Source organism: Scleropages formosus, chromosome 20, assembly GCF_900964775.1.
Source record: "Scleropages formosus chromosome 20, fSclFor1.1, whole genome shotgun sequence".
NCBI lineage: Eukaryota > Metazoa > Chordata > Actinopteri > Osteoglossiformes > Osteoglossidae > Scleropages > Scleropages formosus.
Window position 1 is genome coordinate 11,050,712 of NC_041825.1, and position 15,021 is coordinate 11,065,732.

Consider the following 15,021-nt stretch of genomic DNA (forward strand, 5'->3'; position numbering starts at 1 on the left):
GGGTGTGTCCCCTCCCCTCCGGCCTTACGCCCTGTGTTACCGGGTAGGCTCCGGTTCCCCGCGACCCCATATGGGACAAGCGGTTCAGAAAATGTGTGTGTGTGTGTGTGTGTGTGTGTGTGTGTGTGTGTGTGTGTATGCAGTATATGATAATTTCTCTGTAATACAGAAGCATATTTATGGAGAATTCAAGGAGTAAGAGGGAGGTCAAGAGGGAACCCCCGACAAAGTATAGCTGTACCTGCATTGTATAGGAACAATGAACATGTCACCACTGCTTTATGTCTGGAGTTCAGAGAAGCAAAAAGACATTTTCATCCGTTATATTAAAACGTAATAGGCTAAATAGTTAATAATTACATTTATCTGACACTTTTCTCCAAAGCAACGTAGCAGGATAATTTTCCTGGAGAAATCTAGGGAAGATACCTTGTTCAAGGGTACTATGGGATTTAAACCTGCAATCTCTGCGTCCAAAGTCAGCCGCTCTAGCCACTACACCCCCAGCTGGATCATCGAAAAAGACATAAACTGCTTCTATGAACGAAAACAAATGATAACAGTTAGCATGTATTTTATGCTGTCAGTTTCTATCAAACTCAAACTTGGGGCAAGAGTGTATGTTCTGCTACGTGTCTCACGTTGCACTGTCTGTGCTGACATGGTGTGATCATGGCAGAGTATGTCGTTCCAGCAGATGGCAGCAATTTAAAGGTATTTAGCTTTCTGAGTGGTCTTTTAACAAGTAACCGTTAATTGTTTTAATATTAGTATAAATGTGGTGTATTGCAGTTATAGGTGTTGGTGTGTCTGTTTTAAGCTGAGAACCATGTGTAAATGAAATGCATGCATGGTATTTCTGTGTAGTTTAGGACCTAAGGTGTAATAACGGCTTTGCAGAATTGCGAAGTGGTTAATGATTGTGAACCAATTAAAAGACAGAACAGTACAGGGGGAAAAAACATTTTATTAATTCATTAGCATTTTGTGGGTTTTTTGTATTTATGAACTCTTCAGTGATGCATAAATGGATTATTAAAGGTAAAGTGAGAAATCCTACTCACACAGGGTTTGTAAGATATTGATTTCACATTCCAACATGACACTCTTTGTATGATTATGTCATATCTGGAATATATTACATTTACATGTATGCATTTGTCAGACAGTGGTTTCTCCAAAGGCAACTTTGAGCTCCGAGTGAACAAAAGTGCGTTTCAGAACAGTCAGAGGGCCAAGATACAAAATATTGTGACCACTTCTGTTATTCTGTTTCTATTTAACTTCTATTAAATGTCAGATGTGTACTAAGAAGTGATAAGCGATGGCACAAGTGTATCTTATTTAACGTTTTCATTCCACATTTTCACTTTTGAACTAAGGTTCTGTCCGTTTTCGAGTGTCTATCCAAAAGAGTTTCATATTGCGTTAGTAGAGCCGTCATTATCAGATCCGTCAGAATGAACACGCACATATATACGTACAGTGTGTGTGAGTACATAGACACGCACTCTGGATTCTTGGACAGAGGAATCATCCAGAAAGGTGGTGTGGAGGAAGGGTGAGGGGACTGATATTGAGTGTGGGAAACATTGCGAAAGAAGGGCGACTCAAAGTAATTTCCTTTTTTACAGCAAGGACGAGTTTGTCTTTGCTTCCTGCAAATATTCTCCATGTTGAATTAACTCTCTCAGTATCCTACCACATACGTAACCAAATAGGGCATGCCAGCTATGACACGAAATGCCTTAAATGGCTTTAAATATACATTACATGTAGAGGTCGGAAGCCTCTATATTGCAGTCAGTAAATCAGAGACGCTAGGGGAAAGTCCAATGTTTAATAAAATGGAATATGGATGATTCCAGACGTGCTTTTTTTATTTTTTCAGCCGAATCAGTAACAAAGCGGACAAACGGCGTGAATAAATGAGAAATAAATTGTGGATTTTTCGGTTTTAACTTGAGTAGGATAGAACTAGCTATACCAGAAACGAATATATGTAGGTGGGGTAGTGGTGTGAATGAGTGTGGGGGGTTAAATTGTGTCATGCAAATGTCCTGCAAGCAGTCCCTCACTTCCTCCTTGTGCAAGCGACACACACACACACACACACACACACACACACACACACGCACACACACACACGCACACACACTTCCTTATTTCCTGCTGTGGCTTTCCCTTTCTCTGGGTGGTGTTGCTTTTTTGTCTTTCCTCATTTTGATTAGCTTTAGGGGAATCACAATCATTACATGCATTGCGGGGGTTCAACGAGCGCTACTTCTGTTAAGGTGAGCATCTCAGAAACGTGAGGAAAGTGGTCCATCAAGCCTTGTTGGTGTTTGTGTGCGAATGTCAGGTGAGTTGTTCTAAATCACTTTAAACTGAGAATTAACAATACTGCCAGCTTTATGGTAATACCTTATAACACAACATTGCGTATAATATTCATAACAATGTAATCTCTGCTGTAAGAAATGTGCTTTTATTTTGCAAGTAGGAACATTTTGTCAGATCTTTTTTGTTCTGCTTACCCATCTACTAATTTTGTACTGTTGCCTGGGGGTTACCACCAGAAGCTCAGGGAAATAAGACAGATTAATATAATGAAGACAAGAAAAAAGTTTGTATTTGTGTTACACAAGTCTTACTTATGGCAGAGTATTGATTTCTTACGGCAATAAGCTGTGTTACAGTGCTTAAAGCTCAATGAGGGGCCCATTGTTAGTACGCAGTGAATGTAGAACAGAATGAGGATAACCAGTATATACTATGAAGCATATATTAACATTTGTAGTACTTTCAGTGGTACTAGAATGTGTATCATGTGCATTACAGTTTGTACATAAGCAATATGAAGCGATATGCCATTGCCGCAGACGTGTGCCTGACTTGCAGTAGTACAGTTGTACCTTGCATAATGATCATAAGTTGTTTCTGCACAATTGCTTTTATGGCCTATTAATTTAAAACAAACTTTAGTAATGATTAATTTAAGTGAGAAAAAGCAAATAATGCAATACTGAGTCTCAAAATTACCTATTTTTTCCACCTAACATGCAAAATTCCATCCTTACCCGCACGCGCAAACATTGTCTGAGGTTGCTTGTCCCAAGCGGGGTCGCAATGAGCCGGAGCCTACCCCAGCAACACAGGGTGCAGGGCTGGAAGGGAGGGGACACACCCAGGGTGGGATGCCAGTCCATCATAAGGCACCACAAGCGGGACTTGAACACCAGAGACCCACGGGAGAGCAGGCCCTGGCCAAGCCTGCTGCACCACTGCGCCCCCCTCCATCCTTACCGCTAAATGTAAATAAAATCTCCAAAATAACTAACAAAGCAGTTCTCACAGTGAAGCTGCTGTCATCACTCGAGATGCTCGTAACCCCTCTCCGCAAATATACTGTATTTCAAATATATAAAATATCTGCAAAAAATGAAATGTAACTCAAATCACGCAAAGTGATTTGTAATGATGTCGCCTTTTAAGAGAATTCTGTATGTTTTATCAGTTCTAAACTAAAGTTTTAACGTGATAGTTAAGGCTTTCCTTTTTCGCTTGTAAATCTTTTTTGCTTTACAGCTTATTATGGTGCGATGATGATGGTTTTCTGTTATGATGAAAAGTCACACGATTTCTGAGAGATGTTTGTGAGCGGGCGCACTGCAACGAGACAGCTGAGATGCATAGGAAAAGCCACGCCACATGGGGTTGGGAGGCTGCACACCTTATGCGGTGCTCACCAAAGTTCGTATTTTGAAATTAAATGCACGTTCCCTTAAGGGGTTTCTCGTAAGCATGCGTCCATTATCTGAATTTTAGGCTACATATTGTAAGTGCGAGTTCTTCAGGTATGCGTGTCTCAGTATAAATAATGAGTTTATCTAAACACCTGGTCAAAGTGAGTGTGTGAACTGGAAGTGCTTATTTTATTTTGAGTGTTTTCAATGTCACAGTTAAAGAAAGACCAGAGACTTTGAGTCATTTGTTGACATTTGCAGTGTTGTGCAGTAAACATATCAAAACCAAATGCCTTTGTAACTGTGTTGCAAATATAGCTGTAAAAATTGCTTTTAACTTGGTTCCTAATGGCTTTTTTTAAGACATGACTGCTGTGTATAGGCCACTTTGGATCTTACTCTTTGCTGAGCCTTTATTTGCTGGGTTCTTGGTATCTTACATAAGGCTGCAAACCTTCAATCCTCCCTTTAGAAACTATGCAAACAGCATAAAAAAAAAAAAAAAATATGGGAAACTCTTTTACCTCTTTCAACCCAAAATATAGAGTTTGATTTAATTTTTAACCGTTGTCACTGAGCTGATTTCCGAGTTGCATAAATGCTCAAGTTTGCTCTTCTCACCGATGAGTCTTAGTTCTGAGGTAACATGACACTTCCAGCTTCCTCTGGGAAGTTGTCCTGACAACCGTTTGAATGAAACAAGCACAACCATTGTGACATGTGCTCATATAATTAAGGGGTTCAGCAGAAGCTTGAAAAAACAGTGAACTGCAAAAAAAGAAGCACAAATTCGAATACTGCGAAAGTTTATACAAGTATAGAAGTGTGTAAACATTGTGTAAAATGATGTTTCAAGCCTGACAGAGAGTAATTGACTAGCTGGGAGATGTCTTTTCATAGATTACTTTGGTAGTGATGACCTGTGTTTCCCATCAATGTCAGTACATTAAACGTGCATTAAATACAATGTAGAATTTCCGTGATTAATGGCTGCTTTTCGTGAAACAATAGCTGAAGGAAAGCAGCATGTTGGTCACTCTTCGAGAGAGTTCTCTGAGAATGTCTGAGATTATTAGCTGAAACCTCGTGAGATTGCACACAGACACTGTTTAATAAGGAGACTCCAGAAATATGTGCACGTTTTATTTCATTGGCAGTTGAGCACAAACACAGGATGGGAACCACATTTGGGACATCTAGTCAGATGCCAAGATGTTGCATTCCTCACCAGCATGGCTTCTTTTCAAACCAATATATTTTGACAAAACGAAAAAAAATGTCTTACTTGCCATTGAGCAGCTGGTAGGTCTCACGGTGTCATTCTATGGATCAAGCATGTAAATCTTTAGAGGTGTGTGGTGGATCATCAAACCTTGTGTGAATACATGACTTAACACTCCAAATCTTTTGCCTAGCGGTATATGTTCTGATTTGGTTTTGAGACTGCCTGTGCGTTTGGGAATGCATTAGAACCCTGCTCGGTTCTCTCACGGCACCTGGGTGGCACGAGAGGACATGCGTTCGATCCCTGCTCAGTCTTTGTGGAGTTTGCCAATATTCTCCCAGTGTTAGCGTGGGTTTCCTCCAGGTGCTCTGGTTTCTTCCCATAGCCCGAAAGCGTGTTTCAACTAAATTGGTGACTCTAAATTGCTTTAGAGCGTGTACCACTGGTCCACAGGTGAATGATTAACTATATATTGTGTATCTAGCATTGTAAGTCACTTTGGGTAAAAAGGTATGGGCTAAGTACTATCTAGTGTTCAATGGAAGTTGCTTTTGAGAAAGATGTCTGCTAAATGAATAAACAAAATTAAAAATGCATTTCAAATGAGGTGTCTCGAAATTGCCCATTTTGTGTGTGTGTGTGTGTTTCTGTGTGAATGTGAACGTCATAAGATTGACTGGTACCCTGACTCAGGCCTTAGGGTTATAGGATAGTCTTTGGACCATCGTGACCCTGCAGGGGTCAAGTGGGCATTGATGATGTGTGGTGTGAAATTCAGAAGTACAATCAAGGAAGTGATCAGACCAGCAGGGGTCTTTAGATGGGACAAGCAAGTGGACCGGTACGTTTATGGGAAATGGTCTCATTTATGGGAAACAGTCTGGAGGTATGAATGAAGGTTTTTTTTTTTCTTTTTTCTTTTTTCCTCCAAAGACCCTGGCTTATTCTGTGGTTGTCTTATCCTTCTCACTTGTTCTGTTTGTTATTTTTTCAAGTATTCAGCAGAAACAGTCAAAAATAGGCAGCACTGAAGGCGCAGGTCTGCAAAAGCAAAGTTTTCTTTTTAGATTTAGAAAAAAGCAGCACTCATTAAAACTGTCCTGTAGGGCTTTGGTGTTTGTTTTCAGCGTCTGGATCAGTAATGGAAAAGCCAACTGTTTATTTTCAAATAACTTCAGTAAGCTCCCAAAATATGTCTTCATTCTCGTTTTTTGTGAATAACTCTTTGAGGAATAATAGAGACTATTGAGCTTTCAAATTACTAGCTTATAGAAGATTAAGTTATGAGTGGGATGAAAATAAGGAATAGTTTGGAAATTGTTTGCAGTTAGAATCATTGTGCTCAGGTCTGGCAACCACAGACATGGTTTAGAACTACACTGGTAACCTCGGGGTGTCTGCTATTCACCGAATGTATTTAGACATGTGATTTCATGAGCAATTGTGTTTGTTATGGCAGAAGAAAATGTATTATATTACAAAACACTCCAGTTTTATCCAGGGCAGTTTTCGTGATAGCATGAAACTGTTTTTTCTTCGTACCGTTCCTTGGAAAAAAAGGCCACGAGCTGTTGGAATAAATGGAGTGTTAGCAAACTATATCTGTGGTGAAGGGGGACAGTGTGGGATGGGAATGCAGAGCCTGGAATTGTTTTCCAGCAGCATTTCTGTGTTTTGAAAAGGAGGAAAATGGATATTTGAACCACAGCATAAAGTGGAACAGACAATGCTGCTTTCAATCCTTCAAAACAAAAACATTTTATGTTAATACAATTTGATGCCTTTCGCCGCGTTTGCAATTTTGTGTGCAAAAATGATTGTTTAGCACAAATTGTTCAAATATCCGGGAGGGGGTGCAGTGGCGCAGTGGCGCAGTGGCGCAGTGGGTTGGACCACGGTTCTGCTTTCTAGTGGGTCTGGGGTTCGAGTCCTGCTTAGGGTGCCTTGCGACGGACTGGCATCCCGTCCTGGGTGTGTCCCCTCCCCCTACGCCCTGTGTTACCGGGTAAGCTCCGGTTCCCCGTGACCCCGTATGGCACAAGCGGTTCTGAAAATGTGTGTGTTCAAATATCCCTTTCCATTAAGCAAGAAGTCTTGTCTGAAAGTGAATAAACACACTTTGTTTGTTTTAAGGTGTTTTTGCTATGAAAATCAAGGCGTATAAAGTAAGTTGCATTATTTAATTAATAAATTACTTTGGTGGGTACTCAGACTTTTCATATAGTGCTTGTGCTGTCATTATATGCTCAAATTTGTAATAACGAAAGGAACAAAGAGTGAAAACAGTGAAGTGTTTAGTTTAGAGGGGTCTCAGCGAAGTAGTGATGATTAAACACAAACAGGAAGCAGTGACCCTACAGACATGGAAACACATCGGCCAAGTAATAATCTCTGCGCTTGAGGTTAAACATGCCTTTGCACCCTGCTACGTGTGTGTGTGTGTGTGTGTGTGTGTGTGTGTGTGTGTGTGTGTGTGTGTGTTTTTACTGCTCCTCTCCTTCATACTTAAACTGGGATCAGCTTTGCCTAAAATCCTTTTCAATCATTGTACCTTTTACATTTCGCTGGTTATTAGCAATGTAATAAATGCAGCTCTCTGTGATTTGGTGACAGATTTTTCTTATGGAACCACACAATGTTGTCATTACCAGTTAATATGAGCTCAGAAAAAGGAAATTTAGTGTACTTGCAGCCTGATAAGAATCTTTTTCCCCTCTACACTCTTTCTTTGTAGATCTATATCCAAAAAGGCAACTTTAAGGCAGTTTTAAACTGGACAGTTACTTTCTTTTTTGGCTTTTCCGCTGAAGGTTTCGGATGAAGTTTGGATGTGGATTTTGTTTACTGTAAAGTATTAAGGGAAGTATGTGAGAAGTTGAAGGAGTTGTTCCGTGTTTGTTACGCAGAGCGCTGAGTGTATGAAACTGCTCTGGAGTGGACAGAAGAAATGTCAACTGCAACTTACCCGTTACCTTAATTTGAGAACATAATTTAAACTTGAAGCTTCTTTGTTCAAAATATGAAAAACATTTACTTTTACATTTATTCATTTTGCACGCGCTTTTCAACAGAGCTTGAGAGACTACAATAACTCCCTGCAATTATTAATTTAAACAGCAGAGCAATGTAATACACACACACATACACACACGAATACTACGTGCATTTTCTCGTTTGCGCTTCATCTGAAACACGTCTTTGGGTTGTGGTAGGAAACCAGAGCACCGGGCGAAAACCCATGGAACCCACGTGAACACGGGAGCACATGCCAGCTCCGGTGTTTATTATTGTTCAAAACCTCCAAACACCACGTCAGAGTGTACAATCGTATACAAGTAAAAGAAAATTCAGGCAGAAGTGATGTAAAGAACAACATCAGAAACATATTCTCTCAGAATCCCCGAGACCAACAAACATGCTTTCCCAGGACAGTGAGGAGGATGCATTCTATCTATTTGACTAACAGGTAACACCTTCTTAGGGCACAGCTGTTTCTCTGTGCCATCCGACACAAGTTCACAAGTACATTTCAAACCAACCTGCGCAGGAACCTGTGGCATTTTGGTACAGATAAAAAAAGAAGGCCGACAACGGCGCGTTTGCCCGCTGAAAAACAGCCCACAGGACGTTGCCTTTTTGCCCTCGGATATCTAATCCACGGAGAAATTACAACAATTATCACGTTTCCGTTATGTGAATATTTAAAAAAAAAAAAAGAAAAGTTCAGAGCAGAATGAGTCTTTCCTTACTGTTGTTTATAGTTTGTCGAGGATTTACTGAGCTAGCTGGAGAAGCCTGCCAGCAGCTACACTTGTTTCTGGGAGAGCCCGTGGGGCCGGAGACAGAGGGAAGCAGGAGGGGAGTGTTATAGGACTCGGGGGGGGGGGGTGCCGACAGGGGCTGGGCCTGCAAATCTGTCAGATCCGTGGAAGCCTCTCGCTGATCTGCATGTGAATGACTGAGAGCAGCTTGAGTCGCTGGGCGCGCTGGGGAGCGCGAGAGCGAGGGCGGGAGAGCGTTAGGGAGACGCAGCGGCTGCGCTCCTCACACCCTCAGCAGAGACCCTTCGGAGGAAGGAGGCAGCAGCGCAGCGAGCGGGGACGGATCGCCTTGCCCTGCACTGCAGCGGCTCGCTTCATCGGGTCCTCGCCGCAACCGTTGGATTAACCTGAAATTGGCGCCAGACGGAGAGATTTGTGAATGAGAAAAGGTAGGGATCATTTTGATGCGAATGATGAATGAATGAATGACGAATGCTGCTCACGGCAGCGTGGTTAGTTAGGAACCCAAGCGAAAAGTACCCGGACAAGGAGAGTTTGTATTTTTTATCAGCTTTTACTGGGTCACACTTGAGGCTTTTTAAGGGTAACTTTTATTTCATAAAGGAAGTGCAGCAGGGCGGTTCGCAGTTCACGTTTTTTTTTTTGTAATGTCAAGCTGTCATCGTACTGCACCCAGAAGCCTAAGTTTCTGCGTTATTTGGCACTTCTCCGTCAGTGTTTCTGAAAAACGATGCCGAATAACAGTTTGCACTTATTCCATCCCCAACTCTGACTCGTTATGAAACAAATCCTCGGTAACATGGTCAGACTGCAAAACTCCAACTGCAAGTAAAAAGAAAAAAAAAAAAAAAAGGAAAGAAATTCTACATTGAAAATGAGGTCAAGGTCTGCGTCTGGCATGGACCCAAAGCTCACTTAATTAATTCACTGTGAATATGTCGTTGGGGAATTATGGAATCCCCGTTTCCACATTTCATATTGCTTTACAAGTAATTGCGAGTTGAAAACGCAAAGGCTCACTTTCTGAAACGTACGAACTCGTGCGAAAACAACATGATGATCCATATAAATGATTACTGTTTTGCAGCGCGGTTTAAGTAAAAACATATGACTGAGTGGGATAAGGATTTTTTTTTTTTTCTAAACAATGCTCGTGAAACTTTTCTGATGAATTGGTTCCATATCTTGCAATTGGTTTTGAGTTATATTACTTCAATTATGTATGTAGTGTGTGGAACTCTTTTCTCCCAGGAAGCGGAGGATTTGTGTCGTCATGTTGCGAGATCGATATCTGTCCTTCCAGCTGCGAATATTTAAAAAAAAAAAAACAAATGGCAGAAGAGCCAGTTTAGAAGTGTGTCTTCTGGAAAAGGCCCTCAGTGTACTGACATCCTCGCTGGGCTCTTCTTCGGAGAGCAGTGACACCCTTTTCCCCCTTGGAAGACCCCGGAAACATGGCACAGTTGATAAAACACATTTCTGTAGTGTTTCGTGCATCGGTGCCACATATACTGTACTTGTTGTGAGGAGACTGACACAAGGATCCTTGTCGGGCCCAGCCGTGGCAATGTTTAATTTTAGGGAGCTTTATGACCGCAGACACTGAAATGTGTAGGTTTGAGGTTGCGAAATCTTATCTTCAACGTGTTTTTTATACCAAATTTCTGTAATGAGCAACCTTTATAGATGTTGCCCTGCAACCTAGTCCTGTTTGACTGGGTTGTTGATGGAATTTGACATGTAAGATATTGATGACAGAATTTGACATGTTATTATTATATATTAAACATTGCTTTGTACAGTGACGCGATGGGGAAACAGGTATAAGCTGAATATATGAGTGTGGTATGTGTTTTTTCCTTGTGTTTTCAGGGATACTCTCATCTTTCCTAACATATAAGGACGCTGTCAGTTTGTCCAATTAAGCCCTCTTTTCAGGTGCATTTTCTCAAGCTACATAGAGATGTTTAATGCTAATATTCAACAAGAAAAATGATGCAGCTTCTCAGTTTTCAGTTCTAAATATATAGGAACTCAACATGTGGCATTTCTGAAAACTGTCTATTCCAATGCCATTAATTTGAGCATCAACCTTTAAATACACAGATTTTTGCTAATACATCAGGTTCAAAAAACTGCAGCGAAATGAAACTCGGTCGATATTGAATAGCTAATTTTCCGAAGCCTCCGCGTACAAGTTATTGTATATTTTCCCATGCAAGTCCTTGGCAGTCTTTCATGAACATGTGCAGAGGTGCACATGACAGGATAGGGTACGATATTAATTTATTAATCCCTGCAGGAAAATTCACACACACACGTAGATGCAGATGTCTCCCAAAGTTTTAATCGAAGTGTTTGAGAACGAATAAAAGTCACATACTAGCGGTGTTCCCCTTTCGGCTGTTGTGATTTCACCATGGCCTGCGGTGTGTCCAACCCCTCGGTGCCTTTCCCAGAAGCCCCAACAGCTTGTTTTCCAGATTTGCCCATCCTTCCTTTGAGTATGTACGACGTGGAACCCCTCCCCCCTCTCTCTTCCTGGTTTACGGTGCCCCCTCCCCTGACCTCCCCTGGTGTCGCCCTCCCTTCCCCCCACCCCACCCCTGCTGCTTGCTGGGGCCAGCTTTTACAGAAAAGAGCACGAACAAAAAAAAAAAGGGGGCTCCAACCGCCTCCCGGGAAGGGAAAACTTTTTCACGATCATCTTCAATTCGCAAAAGGCCAGATTCCTTTTTTCCTCCCACGGAACTGTGCAGTTGCCATAGCTTTTAAACAATTCACAGACTTCTTATACCTTATTAGCAAAAAGTCTTGCTGTACTGCAGTATTTTCGTGGTATCTGTACTACTTTTAGTGGTAATAATTTTGAATTTGTGTCTCAGTGTATTTCTTGCATTCTGATTTGCTCATAAGATGAGTAATACTTTCGTGGATATGTGGAAGCAGGTTCACTGATGACTAATAAGACTTGGGATCATGCTGGATTAGTAAAGCACGTCATTCAAGGTGTTCTCACTTTTTCCTATGGACTAGAAGAATCCCTTTTCTGTTTCTTTGGTTTTCAGATCTTTATCATTATTACTCAGATGCAATTACCTCACTTGTTCACGATTCATAATCTGTACTCGGCCCTTTTCCTTTTCTTAGGCCACCGTGACTGTCTACTGATAAACAGTTGCAAATGACACCCCTTGAGATTAAAAAATTCTGAACTGTAAAATGATGTCAAATTATTTTTTTTTAGTTTTTGAAATAAAAAAACTTGTTCCGTTGAACTGTTGACACTGAAAATGTAATATCCTCATAATAAACTTTAATGAACAAGATATGAGCGATTCAATCATTTCCGTATAACTTCTCCTTTGCCCTTGAACATGCTGCAAGGAGAAGAGATATATTGCTCAGAAAAAAGGTACAAAAAGTGACCCAGATCAACATAATTTGTACCATAATGCTAGGAAGTGAAAGTACAGTACTGTACTTAAGACTTGAGAAATCAAGTGCTGATCTTAGTATTCGATCCCTGTGATTTATATGGGCTAGTTGACTTTTCCATGGCGATGGAGATCAAGGACCACTGATTTAGCAACTGTGCTGATTCTTACTTTACTTTTGAATACTGGATCCATATATTCAGGGAATAAATATGGCCATTGGAGACTGGTCCTCCCAACTGTTTCCTGCAGGCTTTAGGGTCTTCGTGTTTAGTGGTCTCCTTCCTTGTGCCCAGAAGACAAGCTTATCAAACAGAAGCTTATCAGTACAGAAGTTGACATTTCTGGGAAAGCCAAAGGAATGACATTCTTTACATGGCTTCTTTGGCACCATCTTGTCTATAAGGAAGACTGTTATGTGCACTTTACATTGTTTAACATTTTGTCCAAGCTGGCAGGGCTTTCAGTGGAACCATGTTTTCTCATGATACCTTATTGGTTTGTGTGAGTTATGACTTCTTATTGAATTTTTGAGTAACATAGCTACTGACGCCACATTGTGGAATTAAAAGAACAGGATGGCCTCACAAATTAACTACAGTGAGCTTCCCAGACTTATCATTTAAAACACTGAGAATTTAATCTTTGTGCCCCATCCAGATAAGGCCTTCTAATTTTTCTCCATTTAGGATATATTCCTGGGTTGGATCCCGTAATAGTGCAGCTTTTGCTTTGAAAAGGATTATGGCTTAGAGTATGTAAATTATCATCTCCTTCCTAGTCCCCTTTTTAGTGATCATGAAAACCTTTAACCATAAGAAGAATACTTGATCTACATAGAGCATAAGGATGAAGCAGTACTAGTAACACATATGGTCAGTTGGGTCCCTTGGTCTTTCTAATTTTTTGAGGCCTGTACAGGAAATCCATGTTCATATGAAATAATTATTATGCCTACTATGAACATGAAACTGGCACATTTCACTACATCTTTTGATGAAGGTCCCTGTACAGGACAGCCATAACACCTTCATAAGCAATATCAACAACTCTAGAGTGTTAGCTAACACTTTCTGTAAAGGCCACTTCATAAGACATCATAACACATTTACGTACCGTCGATCACGAGATGGTCAGGAGAGAGATGCGTCAAACAGAAACGTATAGTTTTATTTAGCATATATTATTTGGATACCAGGGGGGCGCAGTGGTGCAGTGGGTCTGAGGTTCAAGTCCTGCTTGGGGTGCCTTGTGATGGACTGGTGTCCTGTCCTGGCTGTGTCTCCTCCCCCTCCAGCCTTACGCCCTGTGTTGCTGGTTAGGCTCTGGTTCCCCGTGACCCCGCATGGGACAAGCGGTTCAGAAAATGTGTGTGTGCGTGTGTGTATTTGGATACCATGAAGGTCTTGGGAAAATTTTTTCACAGATTTTTATTTTTTTTAACCCTCATTTGCAACACACACACAGTGTCTGAACCGCTTGTCCCATACGGGGATCGCGGTGAGCCGGAGCCTAACCCGGCAACACAGGGCGCAAGGCTGGAGGGGGAGGGGACACACCCAGGATGGGTCATTTGCAAAATCTTTATTTTAAAACTGCTACTGCATCAAATTACTTTTTAACTTACACTATTTGAATTCTTGAAATCACAAAGCTTTGCGTATTTTACGGCTAATCTGTTAAAGAGTAAAGAAATAAACATTAATTATTGCTCCTATTACAATCTTAAAAGATTAAATCATTATCACATTGATTGTCTTTCAACGTCTTTGTATTTACCATACTGTGCTTTTGTTCATCACCAATTGTGTATTTATTTTGTCACCGTCCCTAATTGCATACATTTACTGTGTTTGATACTTGCTGTATTTTTTGAGGCATATTAAAAATCCAGATTATGGTGCTTAAATTTTGATTAATTTTTGAGTATCATTTAAGCAGACAAATAGTAAAATGTTAGTCTGAGGTTTTCTATGTGCATGGTATCTCTTCTGTGGCTACATGATTGTTATAAATACATTTCACCCGAAGGCTTTACAGATACTTGAAAGTCATTAATTCCCACTGATTATTACCTGAGCTGAGGGGTTTTCACCGCCTATGTGTGGGACATCCTCTTGTACTGTGACATGAGGGTGAGTCTCATCTTTATTCCTCACCTCTCCTCCTTAGACACGCAACAGGGCTTGGAGCCACAAGTCCAGATGGAGGAGAGTGAGGTAGAGAAGATTGATGAGATCCCATGCACCAGCAATTCCAGCCTAGAGGACCACACCAGGGATCACGGGTTCTTTGGCTATGTGGGCATCGAAGCCGTGCTGGATCAGATGAGACACAAGGCGATGAAGACTGGCTTTGAGTTCAATGTCATGGTTGTAGGTAAGTCATGTGTCAAAGTGTTACAACTGGTCTCTCAAAAACGTGGTGTATTCTACCCAGCCGAGGTGTTTCACTGTGATCCATGTAAGATAGGGGTCTAAGGCATACAAGTAAATATTTTCTTTTGAAACAATTGCCAAGAAAGATACTGAAGCAACACCGCAAATACAATTTTGTTCCCTGTCAATGAAATTTCCGGCGGAACTGAAAACAAAGCTACGTAATATTCCATAAAAATTAGTTCCTCAAATGTACTATAAAATCAGAATAGTTCATTAGTTTGCATTGAATTAAAGCACAAATAAAACAAAAGCAATGAATATTCTACAGGCATAGTAACAAATGTGGCCATATATTGTGCGTTAACAAGTTCCGACATTGTTTTCTGCAAAACTTTCATCGGCACCATCCCTTCTGCCTGAATGCATTTCATTTGGCTTTATTATAATGTC

At 40.9% G+C, this 15,021-nt stretch overlaps 1 protein-coding gene across 5 annotated transcripts in view; it reads left to right on the forward strand.

The window, feature by feature from the left end:
* Positions 1–15,021, forward strand: part of LOC108927080 (neuronal-specific septin-3-like) — a 50,163-nt gene that overhangs the window by 12,724 nt on the left and 22,418 nt on the right. For 2 of the 5 annotated variants that reach the window (XM_018740113.2, XM_018740122.2), the window contains exon 3: positions 14,363–14,569. In XM_018740113.2, the coding sequence (XP_018595629.2) occupies positions 14,363–14,569 (207 nt within the window). Of the gene's footprint in view, positions 1–2,207; positions 2,363–8,870; positions 9,182–14,362; positions 14,570–15,021 lie in introns of those variants that run through there. The other 3 variants (XM_018740145.2, XM_018740137.2, XM_018740128.2) reach the window with 3 other exon arrangements.